This window comes from Notolepis coatsorum, assembly GCF_963971535.1.
Source record: "Notolepis coatsorum genome assembly, chromosome: 7".
Lineage (NCBI taxonomy): Eukaryota > Metazoa > Chordata > Actinopteri > Aulopiformes > Paralepididae > Notolepis > Notolepis coatsorum.
Genome location: NC_140171.1, coordinates 1,073,604 through 1,097,728, shown reverse-complemented (window position 1 = coordinate 1,097,728; position 24,125 = coordinate 1,073,604). Strand labels below are relative to the sequence as shown.

The window sequence follows — 24,125 nt, the reverse complement described above, 5'->3', positions numbered from 1 at the left end:
AGATGAACTATAAATGACCAGGGAACAGGCATCAAGGAGGGAGACACTAGAGATGAACTATAAATGACCAGAGAACAGCCATCAAGGAGGGAGACACTAGAGATGAACTATAAATGACCAGAGAACAGGCATCAAGGAGGGAGACACTAGAGATGAACTATAAATGACCAGAGAACAGCCATCAAGGAGGAGACACTAGAGATGAACTATAAATGACCAGAGAACAGCCATCAAGGAGGAGACACTAGAGATGAACTATAAATGACCAGAGAACAGCCATCAAGGAGGAGACACTAGAGATGAACTATAAATGACCAGAGAACAGCCATCAAGGAGGGGAGACACTAGAGATGAACTATAAATGACCAGAGAACAGCCATCAAGGAGGAGACACTAGAGATGAACTATAAATGACCAGAGAACAGCCATCAAGGAGGAGACACTAGAGATGAACTATAAATGACCAGAGAACAGCCATCAAGGAGGGGAGACACTAGAGATGAACTATAAATGACCAGAGAACAGCCATCAAGGAGGGAGACACTAGAGATGAACTATAAATGACCAGGGAACAGCCATCAAGGAGGGAGACACTAGAGATGAACTATAAATGACCAGAGAACAGCCATCAAGGAGGGAGACGCTAGAGATGAACTATAAATGACCAGAGAACAGCCATCAAGGAGGAGACACTAGAGATGAACTATAAATGACCAGAGAACAGCCATCAAGGAGGGAGACACTAGAGATGAACTATAAATGACCAGAGAACAGCCATCAAGGAGGAGACACTAGAGATGAACTATAAATGACCAGGGAACAGGCATCAAGGAGGGAGACGCTAGAGATTAACTATAAATGACCAGAGAACAGCCATCAAGGAGGAGACACTAGAGATGAACTATAAATGACCAGAGAACAGCCATCAAGGAGGAGACACTAGAGATGAACTATAAATGACCAGAGAACAGCCATCAAGGAGGAGACACTAGAGATGAACTATAAATGACCAGAGAACAGCCATCAAGGAGGGAGACGCTAGAGATGAACTATAAATGACCAGAGAACAGCCATCAAGGAGGAGACACTAGAGATGAACTATAAATGACCAGGGAACAGCCATCAAGGAGGGAGCCGCTAGAGATGAACTATAAATGACCAGAGAACAGCCATCAAGGAGGAGACACTAGAGATGAACTATAAATGACCAGAGAACAGCCATCAAGGAGGAGACACTAGAGATGAACTATAAATGACCAGAGAACAGCCATCAAGGAGGAGACACTAGAGATGAACTATAAATGACCAGAGAACAGCCATCAAGGAGGAGACACTAGAGATGAACTATAAATGACCAGAGAACAGCCATCAAGGAGGGTGACACTAGAGATGAACTATAAATGACCACAGAACAGGCATCAAGGAGGGAGACACTAGAGATGAACTATAAATGACCAGAGAACAGCCATCAAGGAGGGAGACACTAGAGATGAACTATAAATGACCAGAGAACAGCCATCAAGGAGGGAGACACTAGAGATGAACTATAAATGACCAGAGAACAGCCATCAAGGAGGAGACACTAGAGATGAACTATAAATGACCAGAGAACAGCCATCAAGGAGGGAGACACTAGAGATGAACTATAAATGACCAGAGAACAGCCATCAAGGAGGGAGACGCTAGAGATGAACTATAAATGACCAGAGAACAGCCATCAAGGAGGGAGACGCTAGAGATGAACTATAAATGACCAGAGAACAGCCATCAAGGAGGGAGACACTAGAGATGAACTATAAATGACCAGAGAACAGCCATCAAGGAGGGAGACACTAGAGATGAACTATAAATGACCAGAGAACAGCCATCAAGGAGGAGACACTAGAGATGAACTATAAATGACCAGAGAACAGCCATCAAGGAGGAGACACTAGAGATGAACTATAAATGACCAGAGAACAGCCATCAAGGAGGGAGACACTAGAGATGAACTATAAATGACCAGGGAACAGGCATCAAGGAGGGAGACACTAGAGATGAACTATAAATGACCAGAGAACAGCCATCAAGGAGGGAGACACTAGAGATGAACTATAAATGACCAGAGAACAGGCATCAAGGAGGGAGACACTAGAGATGAACTATAAATGACCAGAGAACAGCCATCAAGGAGGAGACACTAGAGATGAACTATAAATGACCAGAGAACAGCCATCAAGGAGGAGACACTAGAGATGAACTATAAATGACCAGAGAACAGCCATCAAGGAGGAAACACTAGAGATGAACTATAAATGACCAGAGAACAGCCATCAAGGAGGGGAGACACTAGAGATGAACTATAAATGACCAGAGAACAGCCATCAAGGAGGAGACACTAGAGATGAACTATAAATGACCAGAGAACAGCCATCAAGGAGGAGACACTAGAGATGAACTATAAATGACCAGAGAACAGCCATCAAGGAGGGGAGACACTAGAGATGAACTATAAATGACCAGAGAACAGCCATCAAGGAGGGAGACACTAGAGATGAACTATAAATGACCAGAGAACAGCCATCAAGGAGGGGAGACGCTAGAGATGAACTATAAATGACCAGAGAACAGCCATCAAGGAGGGAGACACTAGAGATGAACTATAAATGACCAGAGAACAGCCATCAAGGAGGGAGACACTAGAGATGAACTATAAATGACCAGAGAACAGCCATCAAGGAGGAGACACTAGAGATGAACTATAAATGACCAGAGAACAGCCATCAAGGAGGGGAGACACTAGAGATGAACTATAAATGACCAGAGAACAGCCATCAAGGAGGGAGACACTAGAGATGAACTATAAATGACCAGAGAACAGCCATCAAGGAGGGGAGACGCTAGAGATGAACTATAAATGACCAGAGAACAGCCATCAAGGAGGGAGACACTAGAGATGAACTATAAATGACCAGAGAACAGCCATCAAGGTGGAGACACTAGAGATGAACTATAAATGACCAGAGAACAGCCATCAAGGAGGGGAGACACTAGAGATGAACTATAAATGACCAGAGAACAGCCATCAAGGTGGAGACACTAGAGATGAACTATAAATGACCAGAGAACAGCCATCAAGGTGGAGACACTAGAGATGAACTATAAATGACCAGAGAACAGCCATCAAGGTGGAGACACTAGAGATGAACTATAAATGACCAGAGAACAGCCATCAAGGAGGGAGACACTAGATACTAGGTTTGCAGATTGTGTACGAGCGGTGGTTTGTTTTGGCATCAATGTGACAGTTTGTCCTCCTCCTCGTGTCGTCAACAGGAGAGGAGAGGGGAGAAGAAAGCCAACACCGTGGCCTTCAAGCAGGAGAAGGTGCGGCAGGAGAAGCAGATGCTGAGCCAGCGGATCAACGTTCAGGGTCTAAAGATCTCCTAGCCGACGAGACGAAGAGCGGCTCTAATGACCGGCCGTTTACCCCGTCGCTGGGATTATTAACGGACCTCCACACCTTTCATTCTACCAAGACTGGGGCCCAGACGGGACTAAAGGGAGCGTCACATTCTGATGGGCGTGTCTCACACTCTGATGGGCGTGTCTCATATTCTGATGGGCGTGTCTCACATTCTGATGGGCGTGTCTCATATTCTGATGGGCGTGTCTCACATTCTGATGGGCGTGTCTCACACTCTGATGGGCGTGTCTCACATTCTGATGGGCGTGTCTCACATTCTGATGGGCGTGTCTCACATTCTGATGGGCGTGTCTCACATTCTGATGGGCGTGTCTCACATTCTGATGGGCGTGTCTCACATTCTGATGGGTACAGAGATTATATTTTCAGATTAAAAACAAACATCCAGTCACCCTGATTACACTGTATACATCAGAATCCACAGCAGATGTTTAATTTCAAAGTATAAAAAGAAACATTGTATCCCCTGAAGATCTTTATTAAAAATACACTTTGATTTTGTGTGGAACACCTTTCATGTTCATTTAATCACAATATGAGCCCAAATCAGTATAGAATGTGGGACAGAAAATGATAAATGTATGTACAATGCATTCTCTTAACAGGGCTGTTGTGTGGCAGTGAAAGGGTTCCGTGTATGGTCGCAGTGAAAGGGTTAACCGTTCGGTAGTGCGGCAGTGAAAGGGTTAATAGATCTTAACCCTTTCACTGCCGCACTACAGAATGTTAACCCTTTCACTGCGACGGTAGTGTGATAGTAAAGGGTTAACCTGTAGTGCGGCAGTGAAAGGGTTAACATTAAAAAAAAAACTACATTTCTGGAAGATCACGTTTTTACAGATCTTTTAAGAAATATACAATTGCATTGGTGGCGCTACAGTGGTCAGCCATCTTAGAACGCCCGACATTCATTTAGTGTCATATCCTGTGGAAAATTGGGATATAAACACGTGCAGATAAAACCTCAGCTACAAAGTTGTTACATTTAAAGAAGGCATATATATAATTCTAAGTTACTTTTTCCTAGATGGGTATTTGATCGGGGCCGTTTTAATGAAGACACCGTTTGTACCGCTAGACTTAACGGTTATTAGTTTGTCGGAACGCCTCACTAGTCCACACACAGTATAGGTTGCGGCATTTGAATTGGAATGCGTCCCATCGGCAGATTTGCTTGATTTATACATCGACAACGGCTGGTACAGTCTCTTTTTGAATACAATGTGCTTTGTTTCCTGTTGTGTTGGGATATGACGGTTTCCAGAACTACAGTATATCTTGTTGGTACATCTGTATTTAAATAATTTAATTTGTTTAGTAAAAGCCTTACATTAAAACTGCAGTACAAAAGCGATATCAAACTCGATGTTACTTTCTATGGTTCCTTAGTGACGCTGTGATCTCTGGCCTGTTCCTTAGTGACGCTGTGATCTCTGGCCTGTTCCTTAGTGACGCTGTGATCTCTGGCCTGTTCCTTAGTGAGGCTGTGATCTCTGGCCTGTTCCTTAGTGACGCTGTGATCTCTGGCCTGTTCCTTAGTGACGCTGTGATCTCTGGCCTGTTCCTTAGTGAGGCTGTGATCTCTGGCCTGTTCCTTAGCGACGCTGTGATCTCTGGCCTGTTCCTTAGTGACGCTGTGATCTCTGGCCTGTTCCTTAGTGACGCTGTGATCTCTGGCGTCATCAGCAGGATCTTTGGCCTCCTGCCAGCCACCGCCTCACAGCTCTGAGCCGATACAGTACAAAGTGCTCCTGTGATGTTGCTTAATTAACGATTAACGACTCTTACCGTGGCGCCTGCTTCACCCGCCTGATAACGGGATATAGTTCTCTTTAAGAGCAACATGCAGTCTTTGTAAAAAAAAAGGTCTGTAGAAGACCAACACGTGAACCCGGTCTCTGCACACCAGCAGAAGATGAACCCTGAACACACAGACCTCTGGAGGAACATCAGGTCTAGACATCGATGAAGAAGCTTGACGTTTCCTCGACAACAATGTGGAAGTTCAGCCACTGGAACCAGAACCACAATTCTGCCGGCTCAGGAGGAGGTAGAGCCGGCGTTTGGTAATCGGGAAGATTCCCGGTTACACAGCGTGTGCCAAGGTGCCCTTGAGCAGGTTCATTCATGTGAACAAAGCTTATAGAACCCCCCTCACTGGTCAGGGTGGCACAGTGGTTAGCACTGCTGCCTCACAGCAAGATGGTCCTGGGTTCGAACCCCAGTAGTGGGGGGGCCTTTCTGTGTGGAGTTTGCATGTTCTCTCCCTGTGTTCGCGTGGGTTTCCTCCCACACCATAAAGACATGCATGGTAGACAGGGACTTACAGATGAAAACTAGCTCATGAGCTAATTCTGGTACATTTACATTGATATGGAAACTGAAGATGTTGACTAATGTACACTGTCCCTGCTGGGTAAAAAATAAATACATAACTTAACTTCGTAACCCTGGACCCGGTCTGAGGCTGTGAGGGCAGCTCACTGGTCAGGCAGCACGTAACCCTGGACCAGGTCTCCGGGACTCATCTCCACCTCCACCTCTAGTCTCTGAGGACGGTCATAGCCAGACGATACGTCCTCCTCCTCTCTCTCTGCTGCATCATCACCCTTCACATGGACAGTTCGAGGCCTGTCTGTCTCTGCTGCATCATGGACAGTTCCAGGCCTGTCTGTCTCTGCTGCATCATCATGGACAGTTCCAGGCCTGTCTGTCTCTGCTGCATCATGGACAGTTCTAGGCCTGTCTCTCTCTGCTGCATCATGGACAGTTCCAGGCCTGTCTCTCTCTGCTGCATCATGGACAGTTCCAGGCCTGTCTGTCTCTGCTGCATCATGGACAGTTCCAGGCCCGTCTGTCTCTGCTGCATCCTTCACATGGACACTTGCAGGCCTCTCCGTCTCCGATAACAGTTCCACCTCTTCGGCAGTTTGTTGGCTGCTCACCGACGACAGACTCGATCCGGTCTCGACGACGGGATCCTCCTTGGAGATCTCTAGGAGGAGGCTGCTGTGAGACCTGCTGCGGATGGCGCTGACTCTGGAAATGCTCTCGGGTTGAAAGTTGATCGTTCTCTGTGAACTCGAGGGCATTGGCGTCTGCACACAAGGGAAAAGAGACAAAAATGCAGCTTTGAAAAATGGGGATATTGACCCGATTTGCAGTAGAGAGATGGGCAGGAGTGATCTATTACTCCAGTACTCGCTGTTTCAACTGATTGAGGGTGCCCTGCTTTTTATTCATTTAAAAATCAACAAACGTGCTCGTTTGTGCCACTAAAACAAAAATCTCTCTGGAAATCCCACGAGTCTTGAGTTGTTGCAGGAAGACCACACTGGTCAGCGGTGGAGCGTGAGAGAGAGAGAGAGTAACCATGAAAACTGTGTTGCGTTGAAAACTAGCTTAGCGTTATCTGAAAGATGGAAACAGCGGTTCATGTTTGTGCATTTACAACAACATGTCGCCCACTTTGCGTAGCGTTCAGACTATTGATACGGACGGACATGCCGAGAGACCTGCTGCAGACGGTTGCCATTTGTAAATAATGACACGACCTCCGCTCTGACTGACTTGACATTAAGCATCAGGTATATATCGCTGTGCATTGTGTCAGGTGTGTCTGGTTATTGCTGCTGCGCTTTAAGATGCTAAATTCAAAATTTATTTCCCTAAACAATTACTCGAGCAGTGGTGGAAGAAGTACTCAGTTCCTTTACTTAAGTAGAAATACTCCGATAAATGAGTACTCTGGTAAAAGGCCTCCATTAAAATTCTACTTTAAGTAAACGTAGAGAAGTATTTGCTATTGAATGTATATCTAAAGTGAAAGTACACATTCTACATGATGTTTGTGTATCCATTGACCTGTATAGGTTGTGGTATGTGGTCCAGTGATGCTGCTCTGATCACATCCTCTTTGAAGTTGACAGGCTTCAAACGTGAAAGTATATCAAATTTATTTAATCAAATCAAATTTATTTATAAGGCCCGACAACACACGTTAATGTCCCCATGGGCCGTACAGGTCTTCTTTAAACAAGTCAAGAAGAAAACAACAATAAGTCAAGAACAGAACAAGAACACCATAAGGTCCAAAAATGTTTAGATGAATGCAAATAAATGAAAGAATGCAAGCACTCCCAGACATACCCCACGCGAATAATCTGCATACATTTCTTATTTTGTATATAGTGTGTTTTCTATGTTAAATCCTTTTCTTCAAACGAACTAGTAACTGATGGGTTCAGATAAATGTAGTAGAGTAAAAAAAAAGTACAAATATTTCCCTTGAAATGTTAGTGGAGTAAAAGTATAAAGTTCCCAAAAATGAAAATACTCACATAAAGTACAAGTAGCTCGAAATTGTACTGAAGTACAGTACTTGAGTAAAAAAAATACTTAGTTACTTTCCACCACTGTACTCAAGTAATTCACGAGAGTACTCGGATCAAGGAAAACATTACTCGCGCCCGTTCCTGACCTGCACCGTGACGCATGAATTGGCTCCAGATGTTTTGCCACAGTGCGCTCCTTACCCAGGACCACTTCTTCACGGGTGAGGCCAGTGTCCACGCCCTCGCCCTGCAGACAGCCAGGGTGATCACCATGACGACCACCACAAACAGCGACAGGAGGATAGCCAGGCTCATCAGATGCGTCGAGTCTTCTGCAATTTTTTTTTAATTCAATGTCATGATCAAATGTTTGTCTTATTTACCAGCGTAGGTTTATATGACTAGTTTACTACAGAAACAAAGAGGTTCTGAAGGTGTGTATTTGTAACAATACGCCAATAACCCAACCCCACAGACGAAGAACCATATAGTCGGTCTTTAACGTTTGGAATATTAGTTTACAGTTAGAAATCTAAAATTACTAATAATTAAGATTGTGAACGTGATTCATCACCAAAAAGTAGTTAACCTTTTTTAACCATGAATGTACACTTAACCATGAATGTACATGTTAAACCACGAATACCATGAATATACACGTTTGACCACGAATGTACACAACTAAAAAGTTGCCATCTCTAGAAATAATTAGGTTTTGAAAACGTTAATCTGAAAACAGGCCGACATGGTTCTACAAGATATTCACTAATTGAATGTAATTTCTGTTGCGTTTGCTATAGGCCAAACACATACTACTACTACTATATTAGGGTATAAACACATAATGTTCGTCTGTCAGGCTTTAAGCCGAACTACAATTATTCCATCTACATTTCAGAACATGATATAATATCTACAATACCATGTGTTCATCATAGTAACTTGTTTGTAAGGTTAAAGCACTGCCCCTAATGTAGACACACGTGGAACTGGAACAGTCAGTTATTATCCCACAGACTGCGGCCACTGGCGTAGTGTAGTGCGCTTTTCTCCGAAACTGAAAATACACCACACAAAAAAGAAATCGATAGGTGAAACCGTTAAGCGTCGTCACGTCCGATTTCCCAGCGAATATTCTCAAGAACTAACTTAAAAACTCGCCGCTTACGTCGCATTCGACACAAAACAGGCGCGCCGCCACGAAAGGACCCCCTGCATCTGCCCCCTCGAACCGTGTAGCGCGGAGGAATGGAGCCTCGAAAAGGACACACACTGACACACACACACACACACACACACAAGGGGGATGGGGTGGTCACCGAATACATTTCTTTTAACTTCAAAGTGACAAAATTAACGAGTGGAAACCGCGCGTAAATAACGCCGCCCCACCGGTAAACGAAAGATAACGACGTGCGAACAGCTCCTACCCTCGTGGGCACAGATCTACTGTAAGGCTGTCTCTAGTATTCGAACTTCGTCAGGGTTTTTAACCTTCGTTTTTAATTAAAAGAAAATTCTAAGAAAATATTTTCTAATATTTTTTTTTCTTTTATAAATATCCTCAAACTAAATCCTCAATTTGAATAAAGTGATTAATCTGATTAAATTAGTATTTTTTTTAATTAAATTTCTTTCTTTTTGAATATAACTCAAGTTTCTTTTAATAGTATAATATTAGTGTAACCTAATCTTTATCTGCAACTGTGCAGAAAAACCCCATTGGTTTAAACAGAATTAATAGACACATAAAAATAATATATAAAGAAAAAAAAAAAAAAACATTTTTTTTTCAGAAAAGAAAAATTCGAATGTTGATTTAGAATTTGGTTCAAACGTTAGAAAGTTTGGGCTCAGCCCTAGTCCACTCCACTCACCCTCGTGGGCACAGATCGGCCCGCTGTCTCTGAACGAGACCCGGTTGATGCTCGTGCCGTCGAGCAGCCATCCTCTGAGCCGAACACAGTGCTGGTCGCTCTCGCCGACGCTGAACTCACGCGTGCAGGTCGCCTCCTCCGCTTCACACTGCCAGTCATGCTGCTGCTGGCTCTGAGAGAGGGAGGAGAGGAGAGGAGACACGGTCAGGGTCCCCACAGTCATGCTGCTGGCTCTGAGAGAGGGAGGAGAGGAGACACAGTGAGGGTCCCCACAGTCATGCTGCTGGCTCTTAATAATATAATAATGCAGGACCTCTTTAGGGGGTCTTTAATCGGCATGCAACGAACTGGACATTTCAATTGGAGCGGCACACACACACAGGATACACACACACACACACACATGCATTGTCTTTTTCTCAGTCGCCGATGCGATAGAGTCTCTGCGCCTAACCCATCCCGTTGTCCTTCCCCCCCATGGGCAGCCGGGAGCAGACAGGGCGTCAACGTGAGCCGCGCCCCGGGGACCAATCCAAGTGCTCCTGTCCGTCTTCGTCAAGGACGCCACAGCGTTAGCGATCTGTTGTTGTGCATGTTTTTCCATTGGGTTTATATTATCGGGGGGGGGAAACCCTTGCAAGCACGGGGGGAGAACATGCAAACTCCACACAGAAAGGCCTGGGAGATCCCCCACCTCCACCAACAGTGCCTGGCATCATGGAAACCTGGTCCCCAAGCGGGAATCGAACCCTGGACCTTCTTGCTGTGAGGCGACAGTGTTAACCACTACACCACCGTGCCGCTGGTGCCGCCATTGTAGACTACTGTTCCACTGCTGTAGTCATCATGACATCATCCCCACAGAAGCAGCAAAATAGACAAGGTCAAGCTAACCCTAACCCATTATAGTACCCCATCCTAGGATCCATTTATTAAAACTTTATTTACCCAGGCAGGCAAGTAAGAACAAATTCTTATTTTATTTATTGTCAAAAGTATGCATAATGTTGTTAATTCCACGACAAGAGATATGTAATGTTAATTACCTGAAATGATTCCGTTTTTGGGGGGGGGGGGAACCCTGCATATATCTGTATCGGTTGATATCGGTATCGGAAATTAAGAGTTGGACAATATTGGTATATCGGATATCGGTAAAAAAGCCAATATCGAACATCCCTACATGTTTTCAACTACATGATGTGTTTTCAACTACATGATACTAACAGTGTTTTCAACTACATGATGCTAACAGTGTTTTCAGCTACATGATGCTAACTGTGTTTTCAACTACATGATGCTAACTGTTTTCAGCTACATGATACTAACTGTGTTTTCAGCTACATGATGCTAACTGTGTTTTCAGCTACATGATGCTAACTGTGTTTTCAGCTACATGATGCTAACTGTGTTTTCAGCTACATGATGCTAACTGTGTTTTCAGCTACATGATGCTAACTGTGTTTTCAGCTACATGATGCTAACTGTGTTTTCAGCTACATGATGCTAACTGTGTTTTCAGCTACATGATGCTAACTGTGTTTTCAACTACATGATACTAACTGTGTTTTCAGCTACATGATACTAACTGTGTTTTCAACTACATGATACTAACTGTGTTTTCAGCTACATGATGCTAAATGTGTTTTCAGCTACATGATACTAACAGTGTTTTCAACTACATCAACTACATGATGCCAACTGTGTTTTCAGCTACATGATGCTAACTGTGTTTTCAACTACATGATGCTAACTGTGTTTTCAGCTACATGATGCCAACAGTGTTTTCAACTACATGATGCTAACAGTGTTTTCAGCTACATGATGCTAACTGTGTTTTCAGCTACATCAGCTACATGATACTAACTGTGTTTTCAGCTACATGATGCTAACTGTGTTTTCAACTACATCAGCTACATGATACTAACTGTGTTTTCAGCTACATGATGCTAACTGTGTTTTTTTTCAGCTACATGATGCTAACAGTGTTTTCAACTACATGATGCCAACTGTGTTTTCAGCTACATGATGCTAACTGTGTTTTCAGCTACATGATGCCAACAGTGTTTTCAACTACATGATGCTAACTGTGTTTTCAGCTACATGATGCCAACTGTGTTTTCAGCTACATGATGCTAACTGTGTTTTCAGCTACATGATGCCAACAGTGTTTTCAACTACATGATGCTAACTGTGTTTTCAACTACATGATGCTAACAGTGTTTTCAGCTACATGATGCTAACTGTGTTTTCAGCTACATGATGCTAACTGTGTTTTCAGCTACATGATACTAACAGTGTTTTCAGCTACATGATACTAACAGTGTTTTCAGCTACATGATGCTAACTGTGTTTTCAGCTACATGATGCTAACTGTGTTTTCAGCTACATGATGCTAACAGTGTTTTCAGCTACATGATGCTAACTGTGTTTTCAACTACATGATGCTAACTGTGTTTTCAACTACATGATGCTAACTGTGTTTTCAGCTACATGATGCTAACTGTGTTTTCAACTACATGATGCTAACTGTGTTTTCAGCTACATGATACTAACTGTGTTTTCAACTACATGATGCTAACTGTGTTTTCAGCTACATGATACTAACTGTGTTTTCAACTACAATGATACTAACTGTGTTTTCAACTACATGAAACTAACCTCGTCTATAACGACTTGGCCTTGGTAGTGAGGCTTGTCGTGTCCCGCGCTGGGCGACCCGAGCTCCCGGTAGAAGTCGTGTCCCGCGCTGGGCGACCCGAGCTCCCGGTAGAAGCGCTGAGGGTTGGGGAAGCTCACGGTGGCCTTCATGTCCTCCACAGACAGGCTCACGGGAGGGAAGTCCAGCTGACCTGGAATGAATAGCAATTCAAGTTAGTTATTATTAAGTTATGGTTACAAGTAGATCAATAATATCCTCATCATGACTCATTTAAAGCGGCAAGAACTATTTATGACCACCTGCTATCAGAAGGTCTCGGTTGAGTCACAGTGTCCTATCAATCAATCATACAAGTTATGTTTACTTTGAAGCTAGTCGAGGCTAACTGGTTGATGTAGTTCCAGTCGACAGTTATGTTTAATTTGAAGCTAGTCGAGGCTAACTGGTTGATGTAGTTCCAGTCGACAGTTATGTTTAATTTGAAGCTAGTCGAGGCTAACTGGTTGATGTAGTTCCAGTCGACAGTTATGTTTAATTTGAAGCTAGTCGAGGCTAACTGGTTGATGTAGTTCCAGGGCAGCGGTGGCCTAAAGGTATACGTCGCCGGTTCGATTCCCCGGACCTGCAGGAAAAATCTGGGCTGGGGAAATGAATGAATAACTCTCTCCCATACCCTTAACACCAACCGCTGAAGTGCCCTTGAGCAAGGCACTAAACCCCCAACTGCTCCAGTGGAGTTGCTCAGTGGCCAACGGTGTCGGACTGTGGTTGTACTGGGCAGCTCCCAGGTGTGAATGGAACTGTGTGAATGTGAAGCAGGGCGTAGCTGAAAAAGAGCATCTGTGCTCAGCGAACCTACCCTGGGTAAATAAAGCAAAAAAATAAATTAAAATAAATAAATAATAATTTTAACTCATTCCCCGCCAACAACGAGTTTACTCGTTATTGGGCGCCATGCGTTGAACGCCAACAACGAGTAAACTCGTTATTTGGTTGTTTTTTCTTTTATTTGATATTTTTATTCATTATTCATCCACTGACCTCGGTGTTGCCATAGGAAAGGATTCTGAGTTCGCCAAAGTGCAATACCGGCCGCATCCTGCTAGATGGCAGTGTTGCCCACCCTTTGAAACCTTATATCTCATTCTGTGTTACACTTAAATCCCTCCGGACGCTAAATTTAGACGGAGCCGAGTAAATTGCTTCATCCGACCACTTCGAAACGCATCTGGCACACTCGATCCATAAATTGTGCCAAATTATGTCCAGGACCAGATGGACACCAATACTGGAAATCGCAATCAGACAATTGGAATATTCTTTTTGGAATAGCCGCGATCAAAAGGTAAGGACTATCTGACATCAATTTCAGCTTGATCCAACAATGTTTTCATATCGATCCAGCTGATCAGCGTGTGTAGTTTTCAAAAACGAATGCCGTTACTGGCAATCAAAGCATCAGAAACGACCCCCCCCCCCCCCCCCTTTCATGCATTCATGATGAAACATACCTATTATATACATTTGACTTGGAAATAGTAGCATGTCCAGGGATGAAACGCCAATGCTTTTAGTAGAATTCACGTAGCGCCCTATAACTCAGCTTTCCAGGAATTAGCCCGGATCACTCCGAAACTATATATTCACCACGAGATAACACGCAAACGTATGTATACATGAAAAAATTTATTATTTTTTGCATCTTGGACAGAAGATAGTTACTGTCAAATGACCATAGTATTGTATCCATAGCTATAATATAGATATAGCTCTACAAACAAGGTGATGCACTTATAGTTTGCTATAAATAAGAACATGTTTATATTTACAGGTGTGACCTATGTTACTATATATATATTTGTTTTATATTTTTATACACAAGTTGTATGCTGTACATTATATCCCTAATGACATGATATACAGTTTTCTTTTGGCCAGTATATTACTTACATTCTATTCGTGCCGTCTGGTAATCATTAAATGTGAAGGTTGGGGATTCTCCGACACTGGACTCATGAGTTCCATCTGTGGCTGTTATTTTCACCCAGAATATATCCATGTAGTGGTCTGCAGACTTCCATATGAAGGGGGTGAGGTCATATTGATGCTCTGTGGTAACCATCTCATAGTTATGCCTTTGGGAAGGAGACACACACATACACACACACACACACACACACACACACACACACACACACACACACACACACACACACACACACATAAAATACAATTAAAATCCATCAGCATTATATAACTGCATACAAATACAGAATATCATGCATTTAAAAGATAATTTGGCAAGTCAAGAAAGTTGATTGACAAGGAAGTTAGCTAATGTTATCGATAGTGTTTGATGATATAACATGACGTTAGCGATAATTATTTGTCTGTCGCCGTTGACTACTGTACATATTATTTCCAAAATAGGGTCCCATGTGGGGATTTGATTTGATTTGACATTTAAAAAAAATTCAAGATTCCAGAAAAACGTCAAGGATGCTACACAAAAAAGTCAAGACTTATTTCCATTGTGGTCCTTGGTCTCAGACAGACAAGCGATACAAAACATGACCACAAATAACAATTTGACAAACTACTAATGCATTTTAGCTGTGAAGGTTCCAATTTGTGGCTCCTCAGAATTAAAAAAAAATTGGAATTTGCTACCTTCACAGCTAAAATGCATTAGTAACCGACACAATTTTAAGAAAAGAGTCAAATCATGGCTCCTCGACAATGTCAAAAACTAGATTTTAAAATGCATGAAAATGTTGTCTGATACTACGTTTGTACTGCATTTAAAATGTTCATGTCTAAGGCGGCTGGGTGGCGCAGCGGACAAGGCGCTCGTCACCAACGCAAGAGACACTGGTATCGAATCCAGCCGTCAGCGTTGCTTCCGGCTTGGCTGGCCGTCATACTGGCTCGATTGGCAGAGTCAGCGGGAGGGAAGCCGGTGGGTGGGTCTGGGTCGTTGTAGACAGCGACTCCTACAGTTCGGTCGGGGCGCCTGCACAGCGAGGGAAGGATCTAAGAGAGGTAGTGTGACCTTCCACACGTTACACTCTCTCAGTGAGAGTCCGCGCTGCCAGGTGAAAAGAAGCGGTGGGCTGGCTACACATGTGTCGGAGGAAGCATGTGATAGAGTGCGCAACGACCAGGAAGGGGATTGGGAAGTGGCATAACGACTAACATTGGGATGGGAGAAAAACAGAAAAAAGGAGGAAAAAGATCATAAAAAATTTAAAAGATTTCATGTCTATGTAGTTTGTCAAATTGTTATTTGTAGTCATGTTTTGTATTGCTTGTCTGTCAAATGTAGAATCTCATTCCAAGAGAATATTATATAGCCCAATATATACATATATAAGAGGAGCATAGAACTCACCTAGCTGATCCAGTTATGTTTAGTACTATGTTTACTGGTCGATGTAGTTCCAGTAGACAGTTATGTTTCATTTTAAGCTAGTCGTGGCTAACTAGTTGAAGCAGTAACTCACCCAGTTGATCCAGTTAGGTTTAATTTGAAGCTAGTCGAGGCTGACTGGTTGATATAGTTCCAGTAGACCGTTGTTTGGAAGTTGTTGCAGGTCACGCTGACATTTTCAGGAGCCGGAACTGCAAAACATAACAACATAATTAACACAACACTTACCATAATAAAGTAGTCAACCTCCACTTTAACTATGAATGAACACAATACTCTTATCTTTAGATAATAAAGTACTCAACCTCTACTGTCTTTGTCTACTGTCTCTACTGTCCTCTACGGTCTACAGTTTGTGGTAAAAATAAAGGTTATAAAGAACCTACCATGGTTAAATAAAGGTTATAAAGAACCTACCCTAGTAAATAAATGTTATAAAGAACCTACCCTGGTAAATAACGGTTATAAAGAACATACCCTGGTAAATAAAGGTTATAAAGAACCTACCCTGGTTAAATAAATGTTATAAAGAACCTACCCTGGTAAATAAAGGTTATAAAGAACCTACCCTGGTAAATAAATGTTATAAAGAACCTACCCTGGTTAAATAAATGTTATAAAGAACCTACCCTGGTAAATAAAGGTTATAAAGAACCTACCCTGGGTAAATAAAGGTTATAAAGAACCTACCCTGGTTAAATAAATGTTATAAAGAACCTACCCTGGTAAATAAAGGTTATAAAGAACAGACTCTGGGTAAATCAAGGTCATAAAGAACCTACCCTGGTAAATAAAGGTTATAAAGAACCTACCCTGGTAAATAAAGGTTAATAAAGGTTATAAAGAACCTACCCTGGTAAATAAAGGTTATAAAGAACCTACCCTGGTAAATAAAGGTTATAAAGAACAGACTCTGGGTAAATAAAGGTTATAAAGAACCTACCCTGGTAAATAAAGGTTATAAAGAACAGACTCTGGGTAAATAAAGGTTATAAAGAACTTACCATGGTAAATAAAGGTTATAAAGAACCTACCCTGCTAAATAAAGGTTATAAAGAACCTACCCTGGTAAATAAAGGTTATAAAGAACCTACCCTGCTAAATAAATGTTATAAAGAACCTACCCTGGTTAAATAAATGTTATAAAGAACCTACCCTGGTAAACAAATGTTATAAAGAACCTACCCTGGTTAAATAAAGGTTATAAAGAACCTACCCTGGTAAATAAAGGTTATAAAGAACCTACCCTGGTAAATAAAGGTTATAAAGAACAGACTGGGTAAATCAAGGTTATAAAGAACCTACCCTGGTAAATAAAGGTTATAAAGAACCTACCCTGGTAAATAAAGGTTATAAAGAACCTACCCTGGTAAATAAAGGTTATAAAGAACCTACCCTGGTAAATAAATGTTATAAAGAACAGACTCTGGGTAAATAAAGGTTATGAAAAACAGACTGGGTAAATAAAGGTTATAAAGAACCTACCCTGGTAAATAAAGGTTATAAAGAACAGACTGGGTAAATAAAGGTTATAAAGAACCTACCCTGGTAAATAAAGGTTATAAAGAACCTACCCTGGTAAATAAATGTTATAAAGAACCTACCCTGGTAAATAAAGGTTATAAAGAACAGACTGGGTAAATAAAGGTTATAAAGAACCTACCCTGGTAAATAAAGGTTATAAAGAACCTACCTTGGTAAATAAATGTTATAAAGAACCTACCCTGGTAAATAAAGGTTATAAAGAACCTACCCTGGTAAATAAATGTTATAAAGAACAGACTCTGGGTAAATAAAGGTTATGAAGAACAGACTGGATAAATAAAGGTTATAAAGAACCTACCCTGGTAAATAAAAGTTATAAAGAACAGACTGGGTAAATAAAGGTTATAAAGAACAGACTGGGTAAATAAATGTTATAAAGAACCTACCCTGGTAAACAAAGGTTATAAAGAACCTACCCTGGTAAATAAATGTTATAAAGAACCTACCCTGGTAAATAAAGGTTATAAAGAACCTACCCTGGTAAATAAAGGTTATAAAGAACAGACTCTGGGTAAATAAAGGTTATAAAGAACCTACCCTGGGTAAATAAAGGTTATAAAGAACCTACCCTGGTTAAATAAATGTTATAAAGAACCTACCCTGGTAAATAAAGGTTATAAAGAACAGACTCTGGGTAAATCAAGGTCATAAAGAACCTACCCTGGTAAATAAAGGTTATAAAGAACCTACCCTGGTAAATAAAGGTTATAAAGAACCTACCCTGGTAAATAAAGGTTATAAAGAACAGACTCTGGGTAAATAAAGGTTATAAAGAACCTACCCTGGTAAATAAAGGTTATAAAGAACAGACTCTGGGTAAATAAAGGTTATAAAGAACTTACCATGGTAAATAAAGGTTATAAAGAACCTACCCTGCTAAATAAAGGTTATAAAGAACCTACCCTGGTAAATCAAGGTTATAAAGAACCTACCCTGGTAAATAAATGTTATAAAGAACCTACCCTGGTTAAATAAAGGTTATAAAGAACCTACCCTGGTAAACAAATGTTATAAAGAACCTACCCTGGTTAAATAAAGGTTATAAAGAACCTACCCTGGTAAATAAAGGTTATAAAGAACCTACCCTGGTAAATAAAGGTTATAAAGAACAGACTGGGTAAATCAAGGTTATAAAGAACCTACCCTGGTAAATAAAGGTTATAAAGAACCTACCCTGGTAAATAAATGTTATAAAGAACAGACTCTGGGTAAATAAAGGTTATGAAAAACAGACTGGGTAAATAAAGGTTATAAAGAACCTACCCTGGTAAATAAAGGTTATAAAGAACAGACTGGGTAAATAAAGGTTATAAAGAACCTACCCTGGTAAATAAAGGTTATAAAGAACCTACCCTGGTAAATAAATGTTATAAAGAACCTACCCTGGTAAATAAAGGTTATAAAGAACCTACCCTGGTAAATAAATGTTATAAAGAACCTACCCTGGTAAATAAAGGTTATAAAGAACAGACTGGGTAAATAAAGGTTATAAAGAACCTACCCCTGGTAAATAAAGGTTATAAAGAACCTACCTTGGTAAATAAATGTTATAAAGAACCTACCCTGGTAAATAAAGGTTATAAAGAACCTACCCTGGTAAATAAATGTTATAAAGAACAGACTCTGGGTAAATAAAGGTTATGAAGAACAGACTGGGTAAATAAAGGTTATAAAGAACCTACCCTGGTAAATAAAAGTTATAAAGAACAGACTGGGTAAATAAAGGTTATAAAGAACAGACTGGGTAAATAAAGGTTATAAAGAACCTACCCTGGTAAACAAAGGTTATAAAGAACCTACCCTGGTAAATAAATGTTATAAAGAACCTACCCTGGTAAATAAAGGTTATAAAGAACCTACCCTGGTAAATAAAGGTTATAAAGAACAGACTCTGGGTAAATAAAGGTTATAAAGAACCTACCCTGGTAAATAAAGGTTATAAAGAACCTACCCTGGTAAATAAAGGTTATAAAGAACCTACCCAGGTGAATAAAGGTTATAAAGAACAGATTCTGGGTAAATAAAGGTTATAAAGAACCTACCCAGGTAAATAAAGGTTATAAAGAACAGACTTTGGGTAAATAAAGGTTATAAAGAACCTACCCTGGTAAATAAAGGTTATAAAGAACCTACCCTGGTAAATAAAGGTTATAAAGAACAGACTCTGGGTAACTCAATGTCATAAAGAACCTACCCTGGTAAATAAAGGTTATAAAGAACCTACCCTGGTAAATAAAGGTTATAAAGAACCTACCCTGCTAAATAAATGTTATAAAGAACCTACCCTGGTAAATAAAGGTTATAAAGAACCTACCCTGGTAAATAAAGGTTATAAAGAACAGACTCTGGGTAAATCAAGGTCATAAAGAACCTACCCTGGTAAATAAAGGTTATAAAGAACCTACCCTGGTAAATAAAGGTTATAAAGAACCTACCCTGCTATATAAATGTTATAAAGAACCTACCCTGGTAAATAAAGGTTATGAAGAACCTACCCTGGTAAATAAAGGTTATAAAGAACCTACCCTGGTAAATAAAGGTTATAAAGAACAGACTCTGGGTAAATCAAGGTTATAAAGAACCTACCATGGTAAATAAAGGTTATAAAGAACCTACCCTGCTAAATAAAGGTTATAAAGAACCTACCCTGGTAAATAAAGGTTATAAAGAACCTACCCTACTAAATAAATGTTATAAAGAACCTACCCTGGTTAAATAAAGGTTATAAATAACCTACCCTGGTAAACAAATGTTATAAAGAACCTACCCTGGTTAAATAAAGGTTATAAAGAACCTACCCTGGTAAATAAAGGTTATAAAGAACCTACCCTGGTAAATAAAGGTTATAAAGAACCTACCCTGGTAAATCAAGGTTATAAAGAACCTACCCTGGTAAATAAAGGTTATAAAGAACCTACCCTGGTAAATAAAGGTTATAAAGAACCTACCCTGGTAAATAAAGGTTATAAAGAACCTACCCTGGTAAATAAATGTTATAAAGAACAGACTCTGGGTAAATAAAGGTTATAAAAAACAGACTGGGTAAATAAAGGTTATAAAGAACCTACCCTGGTAAATAAAGGTTATAAAGAACAGACTGGGTAAATAACGGTTATAAAGAACCTACCCTGGTAAATAAATGTTATAAAGAACAGACTCTGGGTAAATAAAGGTTATAAAGAACCTACCCTGGTAAATAAAGGTTATAAAGAACCTACCCTGCTAAATAAATGTTATAAAGAACCTACCCTGGTAAATAAAGGTTATAAAGAACAGACTCTGGGTAAATAAAGGTTATAAAGAACCTACCCTGGTAAATAAAGGTTATAAAGAACCTACCCTGGTAAATAAAGGTTATAAAGAACCTACCCTGGTAAATAAAGGTTATAAAGAACAGACTCTGGGTAAATAAAGGTTATAAAGAACCTACCCAGGTGAATAAAGGTTATAAAGAACAGACTCTGGGTAAATAAAGGTTATAAAGAACCTACCCAGGTGAATAAAAGGAGAAGCCTTTACAGAAGTTACCATTCTATTTCGAGGCGGGTGTACAAACAAAGACTGGGCTTCACAGTTGCACCTCAGCATTCCAACAACGTGGCCCAACCCTTCTGGCCTTCAGACATTCTGCATAGCTTTAAGTTATATCACAAAAGCTGCCATTAGCTGCCTTACTTATAACTTAATAAACATTATAAAAAAACGTCCTTAAGAGTAGCACAACACATAATCAAACTATTCCTAACTCTGGTGTAACCTAGAAGAGAATATAAAGAAAGAGTATTATATTTGGTTTGTTTCGTCATTTTCATTCAACCCGTCTTGCTGGTGTCACAAGGCCGCGTGACTCATTAAAAAAGGAACCTACATAACCTGCTGGCCTACTGTACATTACGAGAACAATAAATGATAAGTCTTGCAAAAGACAATATTTGAGCTTGGTGAGAGAGTATTCTTTTATCAGGCTTGTCAAATGTGGAATAAACTATCTGAAACCACTAGGGTAATAATGGCTATCAATCATTTTAAGACATATCTTAAGTCGATGTACAGTATGACTGAGAGATAATATAAATGTGTAATGAGGATGATATGGACATGGTTCATTGTATGTAAGGCGGGTTCCCTGCTGTATAAAGACCATGAATTGTTGTAATTAATGATATTTTGTGTGTTGTAAGATGCTGCATGGGATTAAGTGTGTGTTGTAAAATGTATGGGAATAAGTGTGTGTTGTAAGATGTATGTAGATAAGTGTGTTGTAAGATGTATCAAGTTTCAAGTTTCTTTAATTAGTTGTCATACAGAAGTACAGAATACTTTTATACAAAATGCTTCTTTCCGTTTCGCTCCAGAGACTGTGCTAGACAAAAATAGATAAGTATAAAATAAGTATAGCAAGTATAAAATAGAAGTCAAGTACGTAGACAAAAGTGTGTTCAGTATATACATATATACAATGCTCAATGCAGAGTAGAAGTAACTGAGTTACCATATAATATACTATATACTATACAGTACAAAGCAGAAATGGGATGAGGTACAATTTAGGTGCAATTTACAGTAAGGTGTACTGAGGTATGGGTTGTAGTGCAAATTCTTTACCAATAAATATAAAGTGTGTTTAGGTGTTCTAAAGTGGGTGCTGCAGTGGGTTGATTGTTTAAAGTGAGTGTGTGCGTGTGGATGTGTGTGCTGTGAGTGCATTTGATGGTTGTTGCATAGTGTTATTGTTCGTTGAGCATCCTGATGGCCTGGGGATAGAAGCTTCTGGGGTAGCTTCTGTATGGGGTTAAGTGTGTTGTAAGATGCATGGGGATAAGTGTGTTGTAAGATGCATGGGGATAAGTGTGTTGTAAGATGTATGGGGTTAAGTGTGTTGTAAGATGTATGGGGTTAAGTGTGTTGTAAGATGTATGGGGTTAAGTGTGTTGTAAGATGTATGGGGTTAAGTGTGTTGTAAGATGTATGGGGTTAAGTGTGTTGTAAGATGTATGGGGTTAAGTGTGTTGTAAGATGTATGGGGTTAAGTGTGTTGTAAGATGTATGGGGTTAAGTGTGTTGTAAGATGTATGGGGTTAAGTGTGTTATAAGATGCATGGGGATAAGTGTGTTGTAAGTACATTTTATGTAGACTAATCATAAAAAGAAAATACACCCACAGCTTTTAGACAACCATGGAATAAAAGTATTGCTTTTCCTCCCCAAAAAATGATTGATTGAACATGTTTGCGGGTCCAAAATTAATGTTGTCGTTTCCATGTTGCGTAATGCAGGCCCATATTACCACACTAACCTGTAGACCTACTGTACATTACCACAATCAAATCAAATCATCGGACACAGACGGTATCACTGCTCTCAACCTTTGGTTTATGGTGCAGGAACACTTTATGGTATAGGAACACTTTATGGTGTAGGATTGATATGTATGAGCCAGCTGAACAGAGATTCAGGAGACAAAGGTGAATCCCATCTGTGGTTTTTATTGGCTGGAACACACAGGAACAAGAAACACTGTACACTGTACATTGGAATACTGACAAAGCCATACTTGGTCATTTACTGTGCAACTGGGTTAGGACATTTGTAGGGGCCAGTTTCGAATTTCAGTCTCCCGTAGGTGTTTTTTGAGAGTGTTTTTGAAAGTGGGTAGTGATTCACATTCCTTTACAGCTTTGGGTAGGGCGTTCCACATTGATGTGGCATAATTGCAAAACGTGTTTAGTCCCTTGTTTGAGCCGAATCTGGGTTTTACATGATTTGTGGAGCTCCCTCTGGTGTTGTGATCGTGGTATTCACTGACCTTTGGGAAGTATTTTGACATGTACATGGGTACCTTAGTCGTATAGTGTATCTTGTAGACCAGGCCCATTGCAAGTTGCTGTACTCTGTCGTCTACTCTAAGCCATCCTAGGTAGTCAAAGTGGGCAGGGGTGAGGTGGGTTCTAGGAGTAAGGTCAAGTAGTAGTCTGACCAGTTTGTTTTGTGATGTTTGTAATCTTGTTTTTAGCGCCTTTGAGATGCTTTGGTACCATGAGGTGCAAGCATAGTCGTAGTACCCTTGAATGAGTGCTTCTGCCAGAGTCTTCAGGGTATTCTTGTTTACTACCACTCTCAAAGAACACCTACGGGAGACTGCAATTCGAAACTGGCCCCTGTAAATGTCCTAACTCAACCCCCTCCAATGTAAATGTCCTAACCCAATAATACACGAGACCAAGTAAGGTTGCGTCGATAATCCAATGTACAGTTACCCCACCCGGCCACCCCCCCTACCAAACCCCCACCCCACCTCATCCAATGTACAGTTTCTTTATCAAATGTATATACTCTCTTTTTTAGACTCTCTTTTTGTATCACAAACAGTACTGTATTTGTAAATCTGGTATGTCATAAATGTATAGATGTAGCAGTACTGTCTATCTGTATATGTCATATGTTATAATGAATTGAAAATGGGGGACCCTGATGTAAACAAGACCAAAGTCTTTCTCTGGTCTGCATCCCCTTAACAATTGTGTGTATTGAGCCGTACTGTACCCATTCTGCAATCTGTTAATACAATTTTCAATCAATCAATCACGATGATCATGATTTGACCAGAGGAGCTTAGATGTAAGAATCTGTAATCCTTCAGTGGAATATTAATGAAATATTTACAAAACCTCCCTACCTCAGTGTGTAACTGTTTTTAATTTAAAACATGATCACAAACCTCCCTACCTCAGTGTGTAACTGTTTTTAATTTAAAACATGATCACAAACCTCCCTACCTCAGTGTGTAACTGTTTTTAATTTAAAACATGAT

At 40.5% G+C, this 24,125-nt stretch overlaps 2 protein-coding genes across 2 annotated transcripts in view; one reads left to right on the top strand and one right to left on the bottom strand.

Moving 5' to 3' along the window:
- The window catches only part of ltv1 (LTV1 ribosome biogenesis factor), a 31,740-nt gene extending 27,748 nt beyond the window's left edge, over nucleotides 1-3,992 (top strand). The window contains exon 11 of the mRNA XM_084319266.1: nucleotides 3,316-3,992. Coding sequence (XP_084175392.1) covers nucleotides 3,316-3,429 — 114 coding nt within the window. The 3' untranslated portion in view covers nucleotides 3,430-3,992. The remainder of the gene's footprint in view (nucleotides 1-3,315) is intronic.
- A 1,954-nt stretch (nucleotides 3,993-5,946) lies between these two features.
- The window catches only part of ifngr1 (interferon gamma receptor 1), a gene marked incomplete at its 3' end in the record, with an annotated part of 18,581 nt that continues 402 nt past the window's right edge, over nucleotides 5,947-24,125 (bottom strand). The window contains exons 2-7 of the mRNA XM_084319438.1: nucleotides 15,843-15,960; nucleotides 14,290-14,474; nucleotides 12,339-12,529; nucleotides 9,678-9,849; nucleotides 8,002-8,132; nucleotides 5,947-6,564 (exon numbers count right to left, since the gene is read on the bottom strand). Coding sequence (XP_084175564.1) covers nucleotides 5,947-6,564; nucleotides 8,002-8,132; nucleotides 9,678-9,849; nucleotides 12,339-12,529; nucleotides 14,290-14,474; nucleotides 15,843-15,960 — 1,415 coding nt within the window. The remainder of the gene's footprint in view (nucleotides 6,565-8,001; nucleotides 8,133-9,677; nucleotides 9,850-12,338; nucleotides 12,530-14,289; nucleotides 14,475-15,842; nucleotides 15,961-24,125) is intronic.